The following is a 20,354-nucleotide window of genomic DNA, read 5'->3' as shown; positions in this document are numbered from 1 at the left end:
CTACACCCACAAAGGCTTAACACACAATAATACACTGGAGTAATGGAAAACTTTATTACCATAATAATATGAAGGATAAGAATAATAATGCCCAATGTGTGTAAAAAAAAAAAGAGGAAAGATCTTAAACGTGGAGCATTATAGTACAATTAATAACAAACCTTTGGTCATAAACAATACTTGTGCTAAACGATCATGAGGTCTTGGGCACGGTTCAGAGGACGAACAGCTGTGGTGGTGTTCTTAGTTCAGGGGATCACACCGCTCACACCGCCGTACAGAGTATTGTAACTCGTGCCGTTCATCTGGGAGTGTGGTAGAGAAGGAAACAGCCACTTGTGTTAACCTTTCCTACCACACACACACACACCTGTTATTAAATTATTGACACTAACACAATTACTACCACACCAATAATTAACTTTGTAATTTTGGTTTTAATTAAGTTGGTGTGTCGTGTCTTAAGTGTCATAACTGTGTTGAGTGCCATAGGGACCTTGTGTTATAACTGTGTCGAGTGTCATGAGCACCTCTAAGCTAAGAACACCATTATAGTGGAAAGACAAACAGGACCACAAAATCCCTTTAATTTATCGCAAGAAAAACAGTAATAAAAGCTACAAACTTAACTATGAAAGACCAACAAAAAAAAAAAAAGGTATATTTATTAAAGCAGCCGACTAATTAATACTTCAATGTGGGACTGCTAAACCTGACTAGACTACACTGTTGCAAAAATTCTGTATTACAAAGATTATCTTGAGTGAAAAAAGCCTGGCAAAGCTACACAAATAATATATACATCAGCAATTAGTTTATATCTTATTATTCACATCCTTTTGTTGGTTTTATTTGTAGAATTTTGTCGGCGAGACGTTCCCATCATCTCATCTGCCGTCATCCACAGTACAGTATAGTTCATCTCCTCGTCACCAAGGTTTGTCTGTGAGAAGAGAAGGTGGCGGTTATATTTGATGCTGAGGACGACATGTGATGGGGGGGGGGTGTTTGTGGGGTATGTGTGTTTAATTTAGCTTAGAACAAAGTTTTATGTACGTGTGTTGATTTTGGGATAGATTAAGATAGAACAAGAATACGATTGGTAAATATGGTTATGTGTGGCTGTGTGTGTGTGTGTGTGTGTAAGAACAAGTTGTTGATGGGTGCTGCCGTGTGTCAAAGTTATCTAAACCCTCGATGAACTCCAGAGAAAACTGAGGTAGGAATAACACACCGACTCTACCTTCAAGAGTACGTCAAGCATAATGATCCCTGTGCTAAATCTTGTTTGTATCTATTATTGAAGTATTACTAACAAAATAATTTAACTTACAAATCTATCATCATTCACTAACTCACCAAATTTAACAACTCACAAATCTATCATCATTCACTAACTCACCAAATTTAACAACTCACAAATCTATCATCATTCACTAACTCACCAAATTTAACAACTCACAAATCTATCATCATTCACTAACTCACCAAATTTAACAACTCACAAATCTATCATCATTCACTAACTCACCAAATTTAACAACTCACAAATCTATCATCATTCACTAACTCACCAAATTTAACAACTCACAAATCTATCATCATTCACTAACTCACCAAATTTAACAACTCACAAATCTATCATCATTCACTAACTCACCAAATTTAACAACTCACAAATCTATCATCATTCACTAACTCACCAAATTTAACAACCCACAAATCTATCATCATTCACTAACTCACCAAATTTAACAACTCACAAATCTATCATCATTCACTAACTCACCAAATTTAACAACCTACAAAGCTCTATCATTATTCATTAACTCACAGACACTTTAATAACACCAAAAATTTTCATCAGTAAATACCAAACAACTTCAAAAATCTTTCATCAAGAGTTAAGCAGCGAAGAATTAAACATATAAATCTACCATCACTCATAATTACAGTAACCCAATCAATTTAACAACATCTCCACCTCCCCTCAGGCAAAGTTCAGTAACTCGCATCACCACATTTACGGAGAGTCACGAGAGAGGTTATATGGCCACCACATTCAGCAGGACGTGCTTGTGTGCCCCCAAGGGAGGATGGTGATCTGCTTAGCCCTAAATCCTGACCTCACCTAACCTGACTTCACTTCAACAGACCAGACCAGACCAGACCAGACCTGACCAGACCTAACCTAATCCTTATTACTCTTGCCACATGTAAGCTGGAGGTGTTTAAGTTCAAGTCATCATACTCTTGGGTGGCTGAGCACTGGCTGGTAGTGTTGCCTCTGTTTAAATACAATGTCTTATAAACAGAATCACTCTTAAGAAAACCTCAGTAATTTTATTGTTTTCCATCTTAAAGTCAAAACTGTGAGAGTTTATTGTTCGTAAATAAGAAAAAAACCAATTGAAATCTGGTTTAAAATGATGTTAAAGACACAGTGCTGGCAGTTCTCCGAGACCATTTGCTTATCCCTGAACTACTATTACACTACCATTAAAATTGTCACTACTACTACAACTACTATTGCTAACTACAACTACTATTACTACAGTACTACTATTACAAGTTATGGATCACTAGACCTCATACCAGCCAACACAGACGTCCCCTCATACAGTGTGGCTCCATCTACAGTGAGGCCCCAGTACTACACTGTACACATGTCTGGTTTATCCATCACACTGTACATCACCGGAGCATAATATCCCACACCAGGCAGGCAGGCACATACACACGTCTCTTGACACACACACATCCCTAAGTGCACACACACGTCCCTTAACACACACACATCCCTAGGTGCACACACACGTCCCTAAACATACACACACACATCCCTAGGTGCACACACACGTCCCTTAACACACACACACACATACACACACTGGAAATATGTCGACGACTCCACCATTGGGATCAGCGTCAACAATTCTGCTCCCGACTATACCGCCCTTCAGGATTTATTGAACAGTCTCCAAAACTGGGCCACCAACAACCATACCAAGACCATGGTTATGCACATCAACCTCTCCTCCGACATTGTCCCAGCTCCTTCCATTACTTTAGGTCCAAACACACTCCAGGTTGTAGATTCCAAGAAGCTCCTCGAGGTCACCATAGACAACAAACTAAATTGGAAACCACACGTCAGTGAAGTTGTCAAATCCTCCAGTTTCCGTCTCCACCTCCTCCGCCGACTCAAGTCCCTCAGAGTTCCTGCATCCGAGCTCCTCAGTGTTTACACAACATTCATACTTCCCAAGCTCACCTATGCCTCCCCTACCTGGTCTTCCTCCCTAAATGCCACACAACGTAAACACCTAGAAAAAGTGCAAAAGAGGGCATGCAAGATTATTCTCTCCCCTTCCTACTCCACATATCAAGAAGCGCTCAACACACACTGATCCTTTCGACTCTCACTGACCATCACCACGACCTCATCTGCAAATTTGTTAAGAAGCTTCTACACCATCCTCGACACCGGCTCCTACTACCACCTGAGATCCCTAGCCCGAGAATTGCTGTTCGACACCACAACCGCATCCAGCCCATACCTGCATGAACTGATCACTATAAGAACAGCCCAGTCCCTACCATTGTAAAAATTATCAATAACTTGTAATAAACCAGTGTATTCACTCCCAGTAAATACTACTTCTTGCACTGTCACTATGTTGAAATGCACTGTAGTTTGAGCTTTTCCCCATCTAGTTATTATATATCTTATTTGTATCACTTATGTTACTTGTATATTATTTGTAATTCAAAACCCATTCCCCAAATATGTAACTGTATATTTTCATCAGCCTTCTGGCTGCCAAGCTCTTTTAATAAACCATTAATTATTATTATTATTATTATTATTATTATTATTATTATTATTATTATTTTTACAGTCTTCGAAGCAACTTGACTTATTCCTAAAGCTGCTGTGTACAATTTCAAAGACAGTCACTTCATTACACAAAGAAGAGTTATGCCAAATTTAAGCTCACAGTCAACATCCAGGTTTTATGTAAGGTTTATCTTGAAGCAACGTTAAAATTTCATAGGAATTCTCAAATAAGTGACTGATTAAATGTGTAAATGCAAGAATAAGGAAATCACTAGGTATTTTGGTGGCCTTCACACACCTCTATGGCTGCCCACTGTGTGAACTGAGGAGATGGTCAGAGAATATGTCTATAAAAGATAATTTTTGTGTGAAATTTGAATATTTAAATGTAATATTTGGAATCTGAAAGTGTCAGACCTGTTCTCCACGACTGTTAACCTTTAATCTGTAGCCAAGACTTCCCTGTTCTTCTCCAGGTGTGTATAAACGGAACCCAGACAAACGTGAAACTTCCACATATAATGGCCGTCGTCGGCATATAGAACGGCCACCATTTAAGGGTCCAAAATCAACCCGACCTAACGTTCCCTCTTTGAGACAGTAAATGTACGAACCTTAATCATTCTTGGCAGCGTCGAAGGCAGCTTTGGTGGCAGCGTCGGCCACTTCGTTGATCTTGTCCGTCACCTTGGACATGGCAGTGTCGATCTCCTTCTCATGCTTGATGAAGGCCGGACGAATCACACGGTTGTAGATCACATCTGAACCATTCCAGGACACAGGCAGGAAACACCAGACCAAGAACATGCACTGTAAGGCAACACAGAGATATACCTTCACCTATATAATTGACACATTTACACACACACACACACACACATGCACACACACACACACACATGCACGCACACACACACACACACAAGCACACACATTTGTACACACACACACTTGCACAACACAGATTAATGGTAAAATCCTAATTACAATTTCGAAATGAAAGAAGATAAGTGACTGATAAATTAATGATTAAAACAACAAGCCTTAACATAAAGATTGATATTAATAAGTTACTGAATGGTGGAAGAGTTAATATAGGTAGAGAAGGGGAGGGGGGGGAGAGAAGAGTAGAGAGAGAGAGAGAGAGAGATTACCCACCTTGGCCAGCCAGTAGAAGGGGAACCAGGAGAGGAGGAGGTCCGAGAAGAACTCACACACGGAGAAGAGAGCAAACACGACCCAGTAAGTCAGCCAGCGTGTGTCATCCTCCTTCTTGAGCGACTCCAGAGCCTGCAATACCACAACAGGTTAAACTAAAACACACAAGACCGCCTCATCGCCCAAACCATCGACTGTGCTTCAAATTCCTCTCTACTCGGATCCAATGATTTATAAAAAAAAAGCATTTCACCGTCTGTGTTATCAATTACATGTGGAATTTTTCTGTGCTTAGGTTCAATACAAGTAATCTGCAGGAAGAATGCGTTAGATTGAAGGGTTTCTTGTTACAATGTGAGGGAAGGATTGTGTGGGTCTTCACTGTGGTACAATTGGATGCAGGTGAAGAGGAATGTCATCTGTGGTTGAGTTAGGTGGGTGGGTGTGTGTGTGCGTGTGCGTGTGTGTGTGTGTGTGTGTGTGTGTGTGTGTCTTTTACTGATCATTTTCCCCTATAATGATATTGTCCTTTTAGTTATATGGGTAATTGAGGGAAATATGGTGTTCATTGTGACTGGGATGGTGAAGATGGTGGCACAACACACTAGCAAGGCAATCAAAATAAATGAAAGTGACGGATAATAATGAACGTAAGAGTCCGGTCACCCCAAGACTATATCGAGAAATTCCTTATGTGTGAAAATATAATATAATAAGTACAATATAATGGAGACATAAGAGATAAAATAGGTAAATAAATTCTAAGTATAATATAACATTGTTGCACAAGGCTGGACACCAAGGCTTCTCTGGTCCCAACTTAAACAGAATCTCTCTACCTTCTATAACCAGATAAATCATTAACAAAATTCATCTTTAATTAAAAATACTCAAAGATTTACCAATTTCTCAAGTGATTTTAAAAATAGGAAATGTTTCACAGGTGTAATATGCATGAACATATGTGCACTATTAATTACTGTACTGTACCACCATATGCGGTACCTCGTGGAGTTATTGATCGAGTTACCAGGTGAAATAAAGCAACATTAGTATTAGTGGTCGAGTAGTCCTGTACATGAACCAACCAGCCACCACCTAACAGTAACTATAGATACTGCAATCACACTATCACATAATTAATCACATAATCAATCACACTATCACATAATTAATCACATAATCAATCACACTATCACATAATTAATCACACTATCACATAATTAATCACAATCACAAAATACTTCAGCATAGGAAAGTCCATTAATTTTTTTTTTACCTCGTACAGTATTTTATTCCATTTATTTTAGGTCCCGGCATCCTTAACGTCTTTCACGGAGGTTCTATGTATCGTACCGAGTGTTAGTCTGGCTGCCAGTGTGAACATGAGCGTGGAAAACAGCCGTAAAGCATTGGTGGTGATAGTGATGATGATAGTGAGAGAGAATGATGGTGATAATGATAGAGAATGATGGTGATAATGATGATGCTATAAATGTGCTTTCAAACGCCGACAAATATTTCCAAAAACAAACACAGACTGACCTTGATGCTGCAGTAGGCTGGGTAGATGAAGCCAATCACATTACAGATGAGCTGGGCACCATACCCGAACACCAGGTACAAGCTGAGGAGCACGATGCCACCTGTGGAGAGATACATTACTGTTTTGGGTGCTCGTGCTCTCTCTCTCTCTCTCTCTCTCAACATCATATACAGGCTGCCTCAAAACATCTTTATCATCGTCTTATATGTTGTTAACTCTTTATTTCAGTGTTTAGGAAGTGTTTGATAATATACAGACCCTCCCAGAAATAATTATACAGTACAAACTACATTACCGATTATTGTGGTGATTGTAGGCTGTTTATACCCCTCAGATGATCACCAAAACAATCTGCAGTGTGTATATATATTTCTGAGAGGCTTTGTAAATCATTAAACACTGAAATAATGATGTAACAACATATGAATATCCTGTTGGGGGAATATCTTGTTTTATATCCTGTAGTGATAAGAATTCTAAAGATCTTTGTATCAACACTGTAAAAGCACACACTTATCTACTCTGGGGGACAATATATTATCTAAGACACATCCTAATGAAATACAACAACGACATTGAACCTCAGGCGTCCAGATTTAAGTCTCTAAATACTGTTACACTTCTATGACGGGGTAATGACTTTCACCGCCATCTATAAATTCCTCCCCACTGTGCGATCACCAAGAAGAAATACTGGTCTAGTGCACGCAGCCACACCCTACCATCTTGTCGATCACATGTTGACGACAAATGAACACTACCGTGGCCGCACCCTTACAGTACGAAAAGGCTCCGATCGAGTGAAATAAAGGCAATCGAGGAACATCAACAAATACTACGCAAAATTCTACATCCTCACACATCCCAAAGTTCACACACAGTCGTCGAACAATGGCTCGGATGACCTCCACACAAGCAGCTACAACACTCTGGTCTCGTCTACCCCAACACACACCGTGGTAATATATAACAAACACGACAAACTAATATTTACATTATATCTGTGTACAGTAGATAATAAAACATCGTATGGTATTTGACGAGGTTGAGTAAGACACGCGGGTAATGTGGTTGGTCGACGCTGATACACACACACCAACGTACCGTACACCTTGGCCTGTGACACGAAGGACTACAGTGGACGATGCCTTACACACTGCCTCTCTCTTACTCTACATCTACCCTGTTATCTCTCTCTCTCTCTAGTTATCTTTCATCTCTTTCTCACCTATCCTTCACTTTTTTTTTTAATCTTTCTCTCTCAGTGTGTTTATCTCTCATCTGTCTCCTCACCACAGACAAATCAACACAAAGACGTCAAACTCCTACCATACTTAACGTAAGGCCAATTCTTCTCCTTCTTGAGCTCGGATAACCTGGCGTCACTTAAAATATCCTTCAACATCCAGTCCACAATATCCAGAATCTTAAACTCCTCTTGCTGATCTTTTGTCACCGCGGTCGGCATTTTCGCCAGTTAACCGGAGGCCGAGTTACCAGAGAGTTAAAGATCCGTATACAGACACACACACACACTCCCCGGCAACTGACGGACTAAATACCAACAGTCCAACGTTTCACCCCAATACAGTGATAAGGAAAAGATAAGTTACAGATACCCGTACTCTTCAATTCCTCGGTATGTATCCGATACAGAAGAACATATTACGCAAGTTAATATATTGGAGAACGGTTATGTCGACCTCCACACAATACACAGCTACTGCACTATATCACACTATGGTTCAGTCTACCCCTAACTGATCATACATATACACAGTACTGCCACAGAATCAGACAATGTATACCACTAACCCAACACGCGATGCAATACACCCACAATAGTACTCGTATTTCAGTTTACGGTCAAAAATAATAACACACTATCGGTACGGTACTAAACAATGCAGATAATTGACCCCAACACCAATATTTACGTTACGTTATATCTGCACCGTAGATAAAAAAAATTAAAACCTAACCTAATCACAATGAATAGAAGTGATACAGGCTTCCCACACACCAAGTATTGTATCAAATTAATCTAGGCCTTTTGACATCGGTAAATTGTGTATATAGTATAGTATAAACAAAGACAAATGTATTCATAAATCCTCTATATGGTCTTTCCTTTAATAAATGTATATAACTAATAATTTATATAACCTTCGCTTGATATCTGCGACTAGTGGGGTACACGTATTCATAAACTATCAAAATGGTTTCTTTAATATACCGGCACAGCGTAAAACCAATAATTTATGTGACTTTGGTACGTGTGAGTGTATGTGTAAATATGAAAAACTCGATACAACACGACAACTCTTTGATAAACTCGTAAAAAACATTCAGATTAAACTAACGAGTAGGGAAGAAATACAATATCTTTAGATTTTAGTGGTGACTGTGTGAATATCAACATTGTCCTCACTTATGGCAAACCTCACACAATAATAAGGACAATGTTGATAATTATACAACCCTTCAGATAATCCCTATAAGGCAGTGTACAATACCAACATTGTCTATATTTAGTGCTGTACATGCAGAATGAATTTTAAACTTGTACGATAATTTTGCCATATAAATATCTATCTACATAACCATCAAGCACGTAATACATTAACCTAACCTTCACCTTATACACTAACCTAACCGTCACCATTCACCTAATACACTAACGTAACCTTCACCTCCCCTTACATAATAGCCGGCCAGTACATCACAAACACTTCGACACCAAAAGTGGTTCTCGGCCCCCAGCACAAGATAACCTTTTATAATCTCGTCCACCAAACACCCTCACCTCTTACCAATCCCTGATCTTTATGTTATCCTAGACTGGGGCCTCTTAATGTTATCTTAGGCTTATTCTTATCATTGCTTTGAGAATTAAATGCCTAGGTGTTCTTTATGTATACAAAACAGCACTGACTAACAAATTTCTATACATATGAATGATCAAAAATACTGTATTGTGTTGTATGTATTCTTGACGCAAGCTATACAAACTTTTCTGTGAATGGAAAACTTTTATTTCTCATGGAACTGTACGGTATTAAATGTTGGACAAATTTAACTAAACACGTGCAAATTTATACACTATACGCAACATGTACGTATATAAACTATAACGATGATAAATTCTTAAAACATACACATACCCCACCAGTAATTCTAACCTAACACCATCTCTCTTACATGCTTGTCCCCTCAGTAGACGACAGATACTAATTAAGTGTACAGTATTAATGACAGAGGTAGACAAAGGTAAGAGTCACCACACTACACAAGCTTTCAGTTTCATAAGTAAAACAGAACGACAAAGTAATTATGAACATCGTATGTAATTTTAGCTTTAATGGATCACTTGAAGATTAATCCCCCGCAAGTGCTCACCTGAAGATTAGCCCCCTCCCTCAAGTGCTCACCTGAAGCTTAATCCCCTCCCTCAAGTGCTTACCTGAAGATTAGTCCCCTCCCTCAAGTGCTTACCCGAGTAACCCCCCCTCCCCCCCACCCAAAGCCTAACCACCTCAAAACTATCTGGTGGACGGTGGGAAGGAACAGGAGGAGCTTATCTTGAGGTGATCTACAGGGTTAAAATTATGACCGGTCTCTGATAAAGAAAGAAAGAATATCACTGAACTTTTAATGCTCCTCCTCGTGACTATCTCAACACAGGAAGACCTTGCGACCTTTACTAGATTAAATTATCACAGCAGCTCTGGCAATGTTGTGCTTCGACTGCATCCTGGCCAGCTTGCCTGTCTACCTCCCTCACAACCAACCTACCTCCTTGTTTCCCTCCCAGCTTGCCTGTCTACCTCCCTCACAACCAACCTACCTCCTTGTTTCCCTCCCTGCTTGCCTGTCTACCTCCCTCACAACCAACCTACCTCCCTAACTAGTACATACTATTTTATACTATCACTATCTGCTGCCATTGTCCACTATACTTAAGGCTTAATATGCCCCGATATACCTGAATATTTCTCATGCTGATAACACAATGACGACAGATGTGTTTTGTTACTAACTGCGAGACGAGACACTGGACCGGCAACAAATACTGAAGCATATATCGTATACAGTACTGTACAGCAGTCAACACCAACGGAAAATTATGGAGTGTTGATTCTTACCATCCTGGACTGTAGTGTGAAAAGATCTTATAACTAACAAATGTATATAAATATTTGTACAATCTATATAAACACAGTACTATACTATATAAATATATATATATAAATTAAAGAAAACATACATTGTACAAGTGAATATAATTATGAATAAACTATCAAAATGTTTAATGGTATATATAAATAAAATTGAATAAAAATACTATAAATATAAATAAATATCCTACAATACCCAGAATCGATTACCACAACAGTTAAGTATCAAGAAAGGTTAAATAAAATACTTGTATGAGTAAGGGATTGCAGCACACACCACAATGCCACCCAGAGATAACTCATGTATTCTTCCACCTCCCTATCTTACTATCAGTTACGTGAGGGCGGGGGAGGGGGCAAAGTTTACAGCTCGATCCCCTGAACCTCTGACATCTAGACCCCACCAATATTGTAGGGCTGTTAGATACATCTCTCTTGTTGAACGTCCGAGAGAGAATTTTAACGCAGAAATGTTCCGAGCTGTAACGCCCATCTCTCCACCACAAGGAAACCCATCGCCCCAACACACCTCCTTCCTCCTCCACCACAATAAACGACTCTCCACCAATACCTTCACTTCACAACAAAACACCAATGAATTTTGTTTTTTTCTTAATACAGTACGCGATAATTCTCACAATATTTGTCGCCCTGGAGCCAGTCGAAGGGGAACATTGCTTGATGTTTAGCTCCCCCCAACCTTGTGGTGATCCCTGGCAGCGGTCCACAGTCTGGCTAACTCGGTAGAGATAGTTATAAAATGCTAAACACTATTCCTGCTAGGTAACATGATGCTGCTTATGGATACTGGTACAATACTGTGTTTAACCTAGTCTCCTGTAGGTGACCTGTAGTCTATTTAACCCAGTTTTATGTGACCTGTAGAGCATTTAACCCAAACTAACTCCTCCAGGTAAAATCATTTAATCAAGTGAAATAAACTGGAGTTAACATACAGGAGATATTTTAACACCCCTTAATTAGCCTGAGAGACAAGACAGGGTACGTTAATTAAACCCTTTACATTATATACCTGACAGGTGGCATATGACCCTAACAGCCCTATTAACAGTTCCCTCCATGTCAGGTCAGAGGTAATGTCCCTAGGGTCTCGTAGGTCACAAGGTGGCTGGTGCTGGGATGTGGCTGCTCGAATACGCAACGGGGGATTGTTTTTGTTTTTTCATTGGGGTGTTGACTTGAGCTATTCAAGGAATTAATGTGGTTTATGAGGTGTGTGAGGGACAGACAGACAGACAGGAGAGAGCGGGAGGGAGGGAGACAGGACAGTGGCAGGTGATAAAAGATAAGAGAGGAGAATGAAAAAAAGAAAGAATATATACAGAAGAGAGAGACAGACAAGAGAAAGAAAGACAGAGATAGGACAGAGAAGAGACAGGAGAGAGAAATCCACCCTTTGCTCTACAATGGTCTTGACTCACTTAATGAAAGCTGGAATTACTGTCACAAAAAGATGGCATGACTGTGTGTGTGTGCATATGTGTGTGTGTGTGTGTGTGTGTGTGTGTGTGTGTGTGTGTGCATGCGTGCATGCTTTTGTGTATGTGTGTGTGTGCATGCATACTTTTATGTATGTATGTATGTATGCATGTGTGTGTGTATGTATGTGTTACATACAACAGTTTGACTATACTGTATATGCATTGTACTAACCCCTTGAGTATGATGATTTAACCCCTGAGTGCTGAAAGAGTTGAATCATCATACTCAAGGGGTTAAATCATCATACTTACTACAAAATATTACAATAAAACCCTATAATGTGTACGTCTGTATTTGTAATGTTCTAAAGTCAATACAAAATAACCAACACTATACAACACAACACAACAGTATAACCAAACCCAACCACATCCCACAGTGAATCATAAGACCCATACACCTAGCTGCTCCCAAAACTCCCCCTTCATGACACGACACCCACACTGCATGACACTTGAGGCTGATGACACTCTCCCATTAATATGTTAAGACCACCACACAACCAGTACCCAAGGTCATGGCAAGGAGGAGGGGGGGAGGGGGGTGTTGCCATGTGTGTGTGTGTGTGTGTGTGTGTGTGTTGCCTTGATACCATTCTCGACAGTGTTTGTATCTGGGAAATGTACCTAAAGATGCCAAAAGCTACTACCTACTGTGTATCTTGGTCAATTATCATTTTTACCATGTTAACCTACCATAATTCTACCATAATCTAATCTACCACTATTCTTGTTATAGCAGTACACACCTCCACTAATTCATCTACCACCACTATCCTATCTACCAGTATCCACACCCCACTAATAATTCATCTACCACCACTACCATTAACCAACATCATATACCACTACCAACCACCAATAACTTTATCTACAACCACTACCACAACTACCACTAACAAGGCAGGAAGAGATAATCACATGTTATCAAGAATTTATCCACCAATGAGAGATCAGCCACACCGGTATGCCACACTATCCTCTGTTACCTCACTGTGCCCACATTAACTCTGATGAGGCTAAACAATATTAAGAAAATCCTCGACGTGCGGAGTCACAGACAGCCGAATATCTTTATCTCGGGGGCAACACTTAACGTCGCAGGGTCGGTCATGTAGCGCGACGCCTACTTACAATTTACTCACTTATCAAACGAGTTAAGTATTATCTAAAATTACGTCTACTTAATAATCACTTTGTTACCATGTGATTTAATTTGACTCAGAGCTCATATCAAACCTGGATATGTGGGAGGGGACTAATTTTCTGGTGGTGCCAAGACTGTAATCCACCAAACCCAACCAATCCCTTAACTAACCCTACCCTACCTTAACCTAACCTTACCCTAACCTCACATTACTAAGATAAGAAAAATGATTTGAGAGATAGATGCTGATAATAAGATAAAAGCTATCAACCCAAGATGATACGAGCAGGAAATAATGAAATGTGTGTGACAACTACATGGTCAACACTACACCACCACACTACCACTACTACACCACAACCTCCACTACACCCCCACTACCACACCACCACATTACCAGTCACCACTCTGCCAAACCACCATTAGCAATTTAACAAGTAAAAATGTAAGTAAAAAATAAATAAATATAGAAGTACAGATCGAATCTATAAACCGTATACATTATAATAATAATAATAAAACGGACTGAAAATATACAATGGTATAGGGGGAGTGAATTAACCAGTATTTACCAAAAGAATCAAATACTCCTCGGTACAACCTGTACATCTGGGGTGAAAATACAGGTCATCTATAAATAACTGACAATATGGTGTAGTAGAAGATCTCTGTGGGGGGAGGGGGGGTGATGTAGTGCTGGTACTTCCTTCTCTGGGGGGTGATGTAGTGTTGGTACTTCCTTCTCTGGGGGGTGATATAGAGGGTCTCATGTAGTGTGTGTGTGGTGTGTGTTAGTGTACCATACCAGTGGTGTTTCAATGTACCAGTGATCAGGATGAATAAAAGTAGAGTAGCACCTCTCTTATGACCACAACCATCACCACCTTGGCAGTACCCACTTGGGGTTGGGCCAACATTCCCAACCTTCACTCTTACAAGCATTGCTATATTTCACCTCAGTCTCTACCCCTCTTATATATATACCAATCCAGATCTTCACTACTGAGTACATAGATCTACCTTCTCTTTGTGTTGATGGCTAATAGGCCCTCAGGTGTGTTACAGGTGGACAGTATGGTATTAATTAACTCTTTCTCAGGACAAGCAGGAAGTAAGGTCTTGTGTAGCTGCCAAACACACTTGAACCATTCTGCACTGCATGTTTTCACCATTACAGTACTCCTCTCTTTGTTTCTGATGGCTGATGACCTTACCTGGTCAAATATGCTGACAATCTGACAACTTTACCTCCCCATAATATGCTGACAACCTTACCTACCCATAATATGCTGACAACCTTACCTGGCCAAATATGCTGACAACCTTACCTGACACCAGATCTACCTAGACTATTTCCGATGGCTGAGAACCAAATCCGCTGACAACCATACTTGACCAGATCTCCCAACACCAGATCTACCTAGACTATTTCTAATGGTTGACAAACAAATTAAAACAACATTACAAAGTTGTACCATAAAAAAAAAACTCACGACAACCAACACACATGAACATGGCTCCGGGTACAGAAATAAACAGTTCTTTCATCAAGGTGAAATAGATACAAAAAAAAAATCTAATTCAATTACATTTTTCTCATTGTGCACATTACCAGAACCTGTGTGTGACTGCAAAATGAAAAAAAATTAAAAGAACCAAACCACAACTTCAACCATAACGGGTTCGTGTACGCACTAGGTATAATGCTATTTCCTATTATGTTATGTTAGAGAATTATAAGTTAGGTTAAGCCATGTTAAGATATATCAGTTAGGATGCATTATGTCATATTAGATCACCTTACGTCATTTTAGGTTAGTGCTACCATTGGGGTGGCTAATCTTCAGGTGATCCCAATAATGTGCACACTGTATGTCTAATAAACAAAGACCTCACGGCTTTAGTAAATCATCAAAAATTAAAAAAAATTAATTTCTTACACTTCCCCCGTGAGAACAACACTACCACACACTTGAGTCCTCGACGGTGTGGAGTTCTGTGCCTCGGAGCCACGTTAAAACCATTATACTTACAACGTCTGTCGGTTAACTGTAACTTCCGGGTTAACGGCTTCACTCGACGCCACAACGGGAGGACAACGTGTTTTATTAACCCCATAGTTCCGTCACACTCGCTCGTACATCGTCAAGAAATATCATCTGCATTCATTATTGACTTGTTTCACTATTATGGACACAAACACCGATGTAGACCCGACCACAAACGAGACCATTCGCAATTTTAGCCATTTTGGGTCACCTGATCATTAACCCCTTCCCCTCAAGTGCTCACCTGAAGAGTTACCCCTCAACTTATGTCACCTGGGGGGGTCAGTTTAGGATACATTAGGTTAGGTTATCTTAGGTGAGGTCAGGTTAAGTTAACCTGGGTTAGGTTAAGATATATTAGGTTAAGTTCAATCAGGTTAAATTAGGTTGGGTTAGCATCAAGGAAGTTAATCTGAAGGTGAAATAAACTGAAGGACTAATCTTCAAGTGCTCCTAACAATGACTCACCTCAATATATTAATTTGTAATAAATAAAATGGAAACAAAATTTTAAATTACACATACAAGTAATAAATGTTTCCCCACTATATTAAGGTTGATGTTTATTGAAGATCTTACTGTTATTTTAGCTTGAAGGCATTGTGTTATAAAGCCTCACTGGTTAGGTTAAGGTGGTTCATTTGAGCTGGTGGTGTTAATAATTTGACTAGATATTACTGCCTTACAATATCTTAATTGACTGAAAATTGATATATAATTGTATTTTAATCCAGTTTCGAATTCCCTTTAATAATCCTATGTTCTCTAATACATTATAATACAAAATCATGAGTCACATAATTCACATAACAAAACTATTATCATTACAGTATATATCTAGTGAAGTCAGAGTTAAAATATATCTAGTGAAGTCAGAGTTAAAATATATCTAGTGAAGTCAGAGTTAAAATATATCTAGTGAAGTCAGAGTTAAAATATATCTAGTGAAGTCAGAGTTAAAATATATCTAGTGAAGTCAGAGTTAAAATATATCTAGTGAAGTCAGAGTTAAAATATATCTAGTGAAGTCAGAGTTAAAATATATCTAGTGAAGTCAGAGTTAAAATATATCTAGTGAAGTCAGAGTTAAAATATATCTAGTGAAGTCAGAGTTAAAATATATCTAAAGTCAGTTAAAATATATCTAGTGAAGTCAGAGTTAAAATATATCTAGTCAAGTCAGAGTTAAAATATATCTAGTGAAGTCAGAGTTAAAATATATCTAGTGAAGTCAGAGTTAAAATATATCTAAAGTCAGTTAAAATATATCTAGTGAAGTCAGAGTTAAAATATATCTAGTGAAGTCAGTTAAAATATATCTAGTGAAGTCAGAGTTAAAATATATCTAGTGAAGTCAGAGTTAAAATATATCTAGTGAAGTCAGAGTTAAAATATATCTAGTGAAGTCAGAGTTAAAATATATCTAGTGAAGTCAGAGTTAAAATATATCTAGTCAAGTCAGAGTTAAAATATATCTAGTCAAGTCAGAGTTAAAATATATCTAGTGAAGTCAGAGTTAAAATATATCTAGTGAAGTCAGAGTTAAAATATATCTAGTGAAGTCAGAGTTAAAATATATCTAGTCAAGTCAGAGTTAAAATATATCTAGTGAAGTCAGAGTTACAATATATCTAGTCAAGTCAGAGTTAAAATATATCTAGTGAAGTCAGAGTTACAATATATCTAGTCAAGTCAGAGTTACAATATATCTAGTCAAGTCAGAGTTACAATATATCTAGTCAAGTCAGAGTTACAATATATCTAGTCAAGTCAGAGTTACAATATATCTAGTCAAGTCAGAGTTTAAATATATCTAGTCAAGTCAGAATTAAAACTATTTCTACTTTACTACGAGTTAATTTATATAACGAGCAACAAAAAAACACAAGCAATATATATGTTACTCTACAGCAATTGGTAAAATATGGGTTACGTTACTGTAAAAATTATAAACATCGTAGCCTTATGACCTGACCACATAATTACTACACGACACATTAGCTTCAGGCATCACCAAAACTTTCCCATCAATGACCTATATATTACTTCTACCCAACACTAAGCTGCCTGTTGTCTGCTTAGAAAAAGATATGATCACCTGATGAATCTACACCCTAGCTTATTTCACCTACAGATTAATCACCCCAACCTAACCGAACCTATCCCATCCTAACCTAAACCATCCTAACCTAACTGAACCTATCCCATCCTAACCGAACCTAAACCATCCTAACCTAACCTAAACCATCCTAACCTAACAACCTATCCCAACCTAACTGAACCTATCCCATCCGAACCTATCCTAACCTAACCTAAACCATCCTAACCTAACTGAACCTATCCCAACCTAACTGAACCTAACCTATCCCATCCTAACCTAACCTAACCATTGATCCAAGAAAACACCTGTCATCACTAAAGAAAACACCATACATTAGTTCTAAACGACACTACTTAACCATCATAAACTTTACGGCAATTTTTAACGTTCAGGATTCTAGATTTCACATCACTTGGGTTCAACCACAGATTAGAACACAACCCGTACCACCAGAAACGAGGAATGTACACGTTCCCATCACTATAAGAATTAGCTTATATTAGTTCTATATAAACACTTGGCTTTTTGATTAAGATGAAATTCTTTTAAAGTTTCTACATTTCAAGTCAATTTGTTTAACCACAGACAACTAGGAAGTAAACGCACATCAGCCATCGATAAACAATGTACATTATTTCTCGATGATATCACCGGTAATCTAAATAAATTTAAAAAAAAGCCACATCAGGTTTCTAGCTGTCACAAAGAGCTTCCAACACAGACAAGCACAACAGATAGCTAGAAGAGAACTAGTAGAGACACAATAACAAGATGCGGGGTGTCCACTTGGCCTCCCGGAGATTGGCCTTGGTGGTGGTATACAGTACTTGGGGTTCAGGGACAGAAATACCAAAGGCTAGGTAGGTAATCACAGCTCAAAGCCAACATTCCAGAAGTTTTTGTAATACCACAAGTGTACAGTTTTTGACTTGTGCCGAGTACTATAGAGGTAATACTTGAGAAAAAAGTACTGTATTGTGTGAGAGAGAGAGAATAAAGAGAATAAGAGAGAAAACAGAAGAAACGGGAGAGAAGACAAGAGGAGAGAGAGAAATAAGAAAAAAAAATTGAAATACAAAAACTATGAAAACTACAGTATAGAAAGATAACTTTACTCAACATGTATTTCCCAATTTCGAGATTTCATTAGCCACAAAATATACAAAATTATCAACAATGTAATAAGTTCTTGTTGGTTAAGTCATTATAGATGTATATTTTTGTACAGGTATAATTTTTTTCTAGCGATTCTTAAGTACAAAATTATAAATTATTCTTTTAATTTCCCTTATTTCTTTCATTATAAGCTTAATAAATAATAAATACTTATACTTATACATGAGACGAGGTGTTCTAAAAATACTGTGGTACTTTAATTCCATGACTGGGCAAAATAAGAGACTTGAGAGTGAACTTTCATTACTTAACAAGATAAATTTAATCAGAATATATCACCATTACTCATATATATCACCAATTATACATTTTCTTTTAGTTGTAGTTATGAATATTTATTTTATGGTATATTAGAGGTTGTAGGTGATAAAAATATGTTTAAAGTGACGATAATAATTGAAAGATTGAAGTATGGAATGAATAAATAGTGAAGTATTTACGTTTTTTCAATTTAATTCTTCTCCATCGGGGTTGAAATGATAGCTAATATATATAATAGTACTTTAATTATCGTATTTTAAGAGTAATAACGTTAAATATGTCCTAGACGAGGCAGGAAGTCGGGAAAGACCTCTACTACCCTCCACCATGACGGCTCACACCCACCCAATGACACACACATTCTCTAATTAACCCACCTAAATCAATACCTCACATAATTAAATATACCTAATTACACCCCAAACATTACCCTACAATAATAATATAGTTAATTAAAACCAAAATAAGGGAACGGGGGGGGGGGGGAGAAATTAGTGATGATTATAACGTTACCTAGAGCAATGTATTCCCGTTTGACCTGAGTCTTGCTTTCAAGTTTTGTTAAGAAGTCAGTGAGTTTATTCTTCTGGTAGAGGATCTTAACAGCTTGTTCCTTGTAATACTCGAGATTGGCAGCCATCTTGAAGGGCAGGAGGAGGAAGGAAGTCAGACACACACACACCTCACCACAATACCAACTCGCTTCAGAAAGACCACCACTTCCTTCACCTGATATAACCCACAGGAGACAGAAAACGGTGATTCTTCCCACTATAACCCCCGCCATATTTAACTTCCCTCCTCCTCCCCGGCAACACCAATATCTTAACACCTTTAAACACCTCTAAATAACCTTATTCCTCCCATTAACTATTGCATAGATGGATAGTTTAGTAAAGAACTTATTAACACAAACGACATAGCCATATTTAATTTATTTCCCAGACCAGGAGGCTTATTTAACCTCTATAATGTAACCAATAACATGTTAATATTATAGTAACTACTTCATTATCTTCCCATCACCAAAATATTAACACAAAATTAATAAACATTATATAACAAGCAGACACAGCATCTAATTGCCTGATGAGTAATTAGTACGCCACCACTGCTTGAAGGTCATCTGTGATTACTGTACCCTGTTGACCTATTTTAGTGACTTATGACCTTCTGAGTACGTTTTTTGTTAATTGTGCCTGGAAATTAAGCACACATGCCGAGTACAATCTACCCTGAGTACACCTGCCTTAATTACCCGAGTACACCTGCCTTAAATACCCACTACAACTACCTAGAGTACATCTACCCTGAGCACATCTACCTTAATTACCCGAGTACACCTGCCCTGAGTACACCTGCCCCGAGTACACCTGCCCTGAGTACACCTGCCCCG

At 38.4% G+C, this 20,354-nt stretch overlaps 1 protein-coding gene across 4 annotated transcripts; it reads right to left on the bottom strand.

Moving 5' to 3' along the window:
- Positions 1-40: 40 nt before the first annotated feature.
- Positions 41-19,698, bottom strand: LOC121867754 (receptor expression-enhancing protein 5-like). Of its 4 annotated transcripts, none has more exons than XM_042367824.1 (5): positions 19,472-19,698; positions 6,545-6,645; positions 5,000-5,131; positions 4,456-4,651; positions 41-943 (listed from the first exon to the last, which is right to left on the bottom strand). In XM_042367824.1, the coding sequence occupies exons 1-4, from the start codon at positions 19,596-19,598 to the stop codon at positions 4,457-4,459; spliced, it is 555 nt and encodes a 184-aa protein (XP_042223758.1). In that variant the 5' UTR covers positions 19,599-19,698; the 3' UTR covers positions 41-943; position 4,456. The 4 variants fall into 4 exon arrangements, with proteins under 4 accessions (XP_042223758.1, XP_042223760.1, XP_042223761.1 ...); XM_042367826.1 differs by lacking the exon at positions 19,472-19,698 and adding an exon at positions 15,406-15,505; XM_042367827.1 differs by lacking the exon at positions 19,472-19,698 and adding an exon at positions 11,362-11,413.
- Between the last annotated feature and the right edge of the window lie 656 nt (positions 19,699-20,354).

Source organism: Homarus americanus, unplaced genomic scaffold, assembly GCF_018991925.1.
Source record: "Homarus americanus isolate GMGI-L3 unplaced genomic scaffold, GMGI_Hamer_2.0 scaffold46583, whole genome shotgun sequence".
Classification (NCBI taxonomy): Eukaryota; Metazoa; Arthropoda; class Malacostraca; order Decapoda; family Nephropidae; genus Homarus; species Homarus americanus.
This window is presented reverse-complemented; position numbering and strand designations above follow the sequence as displayed.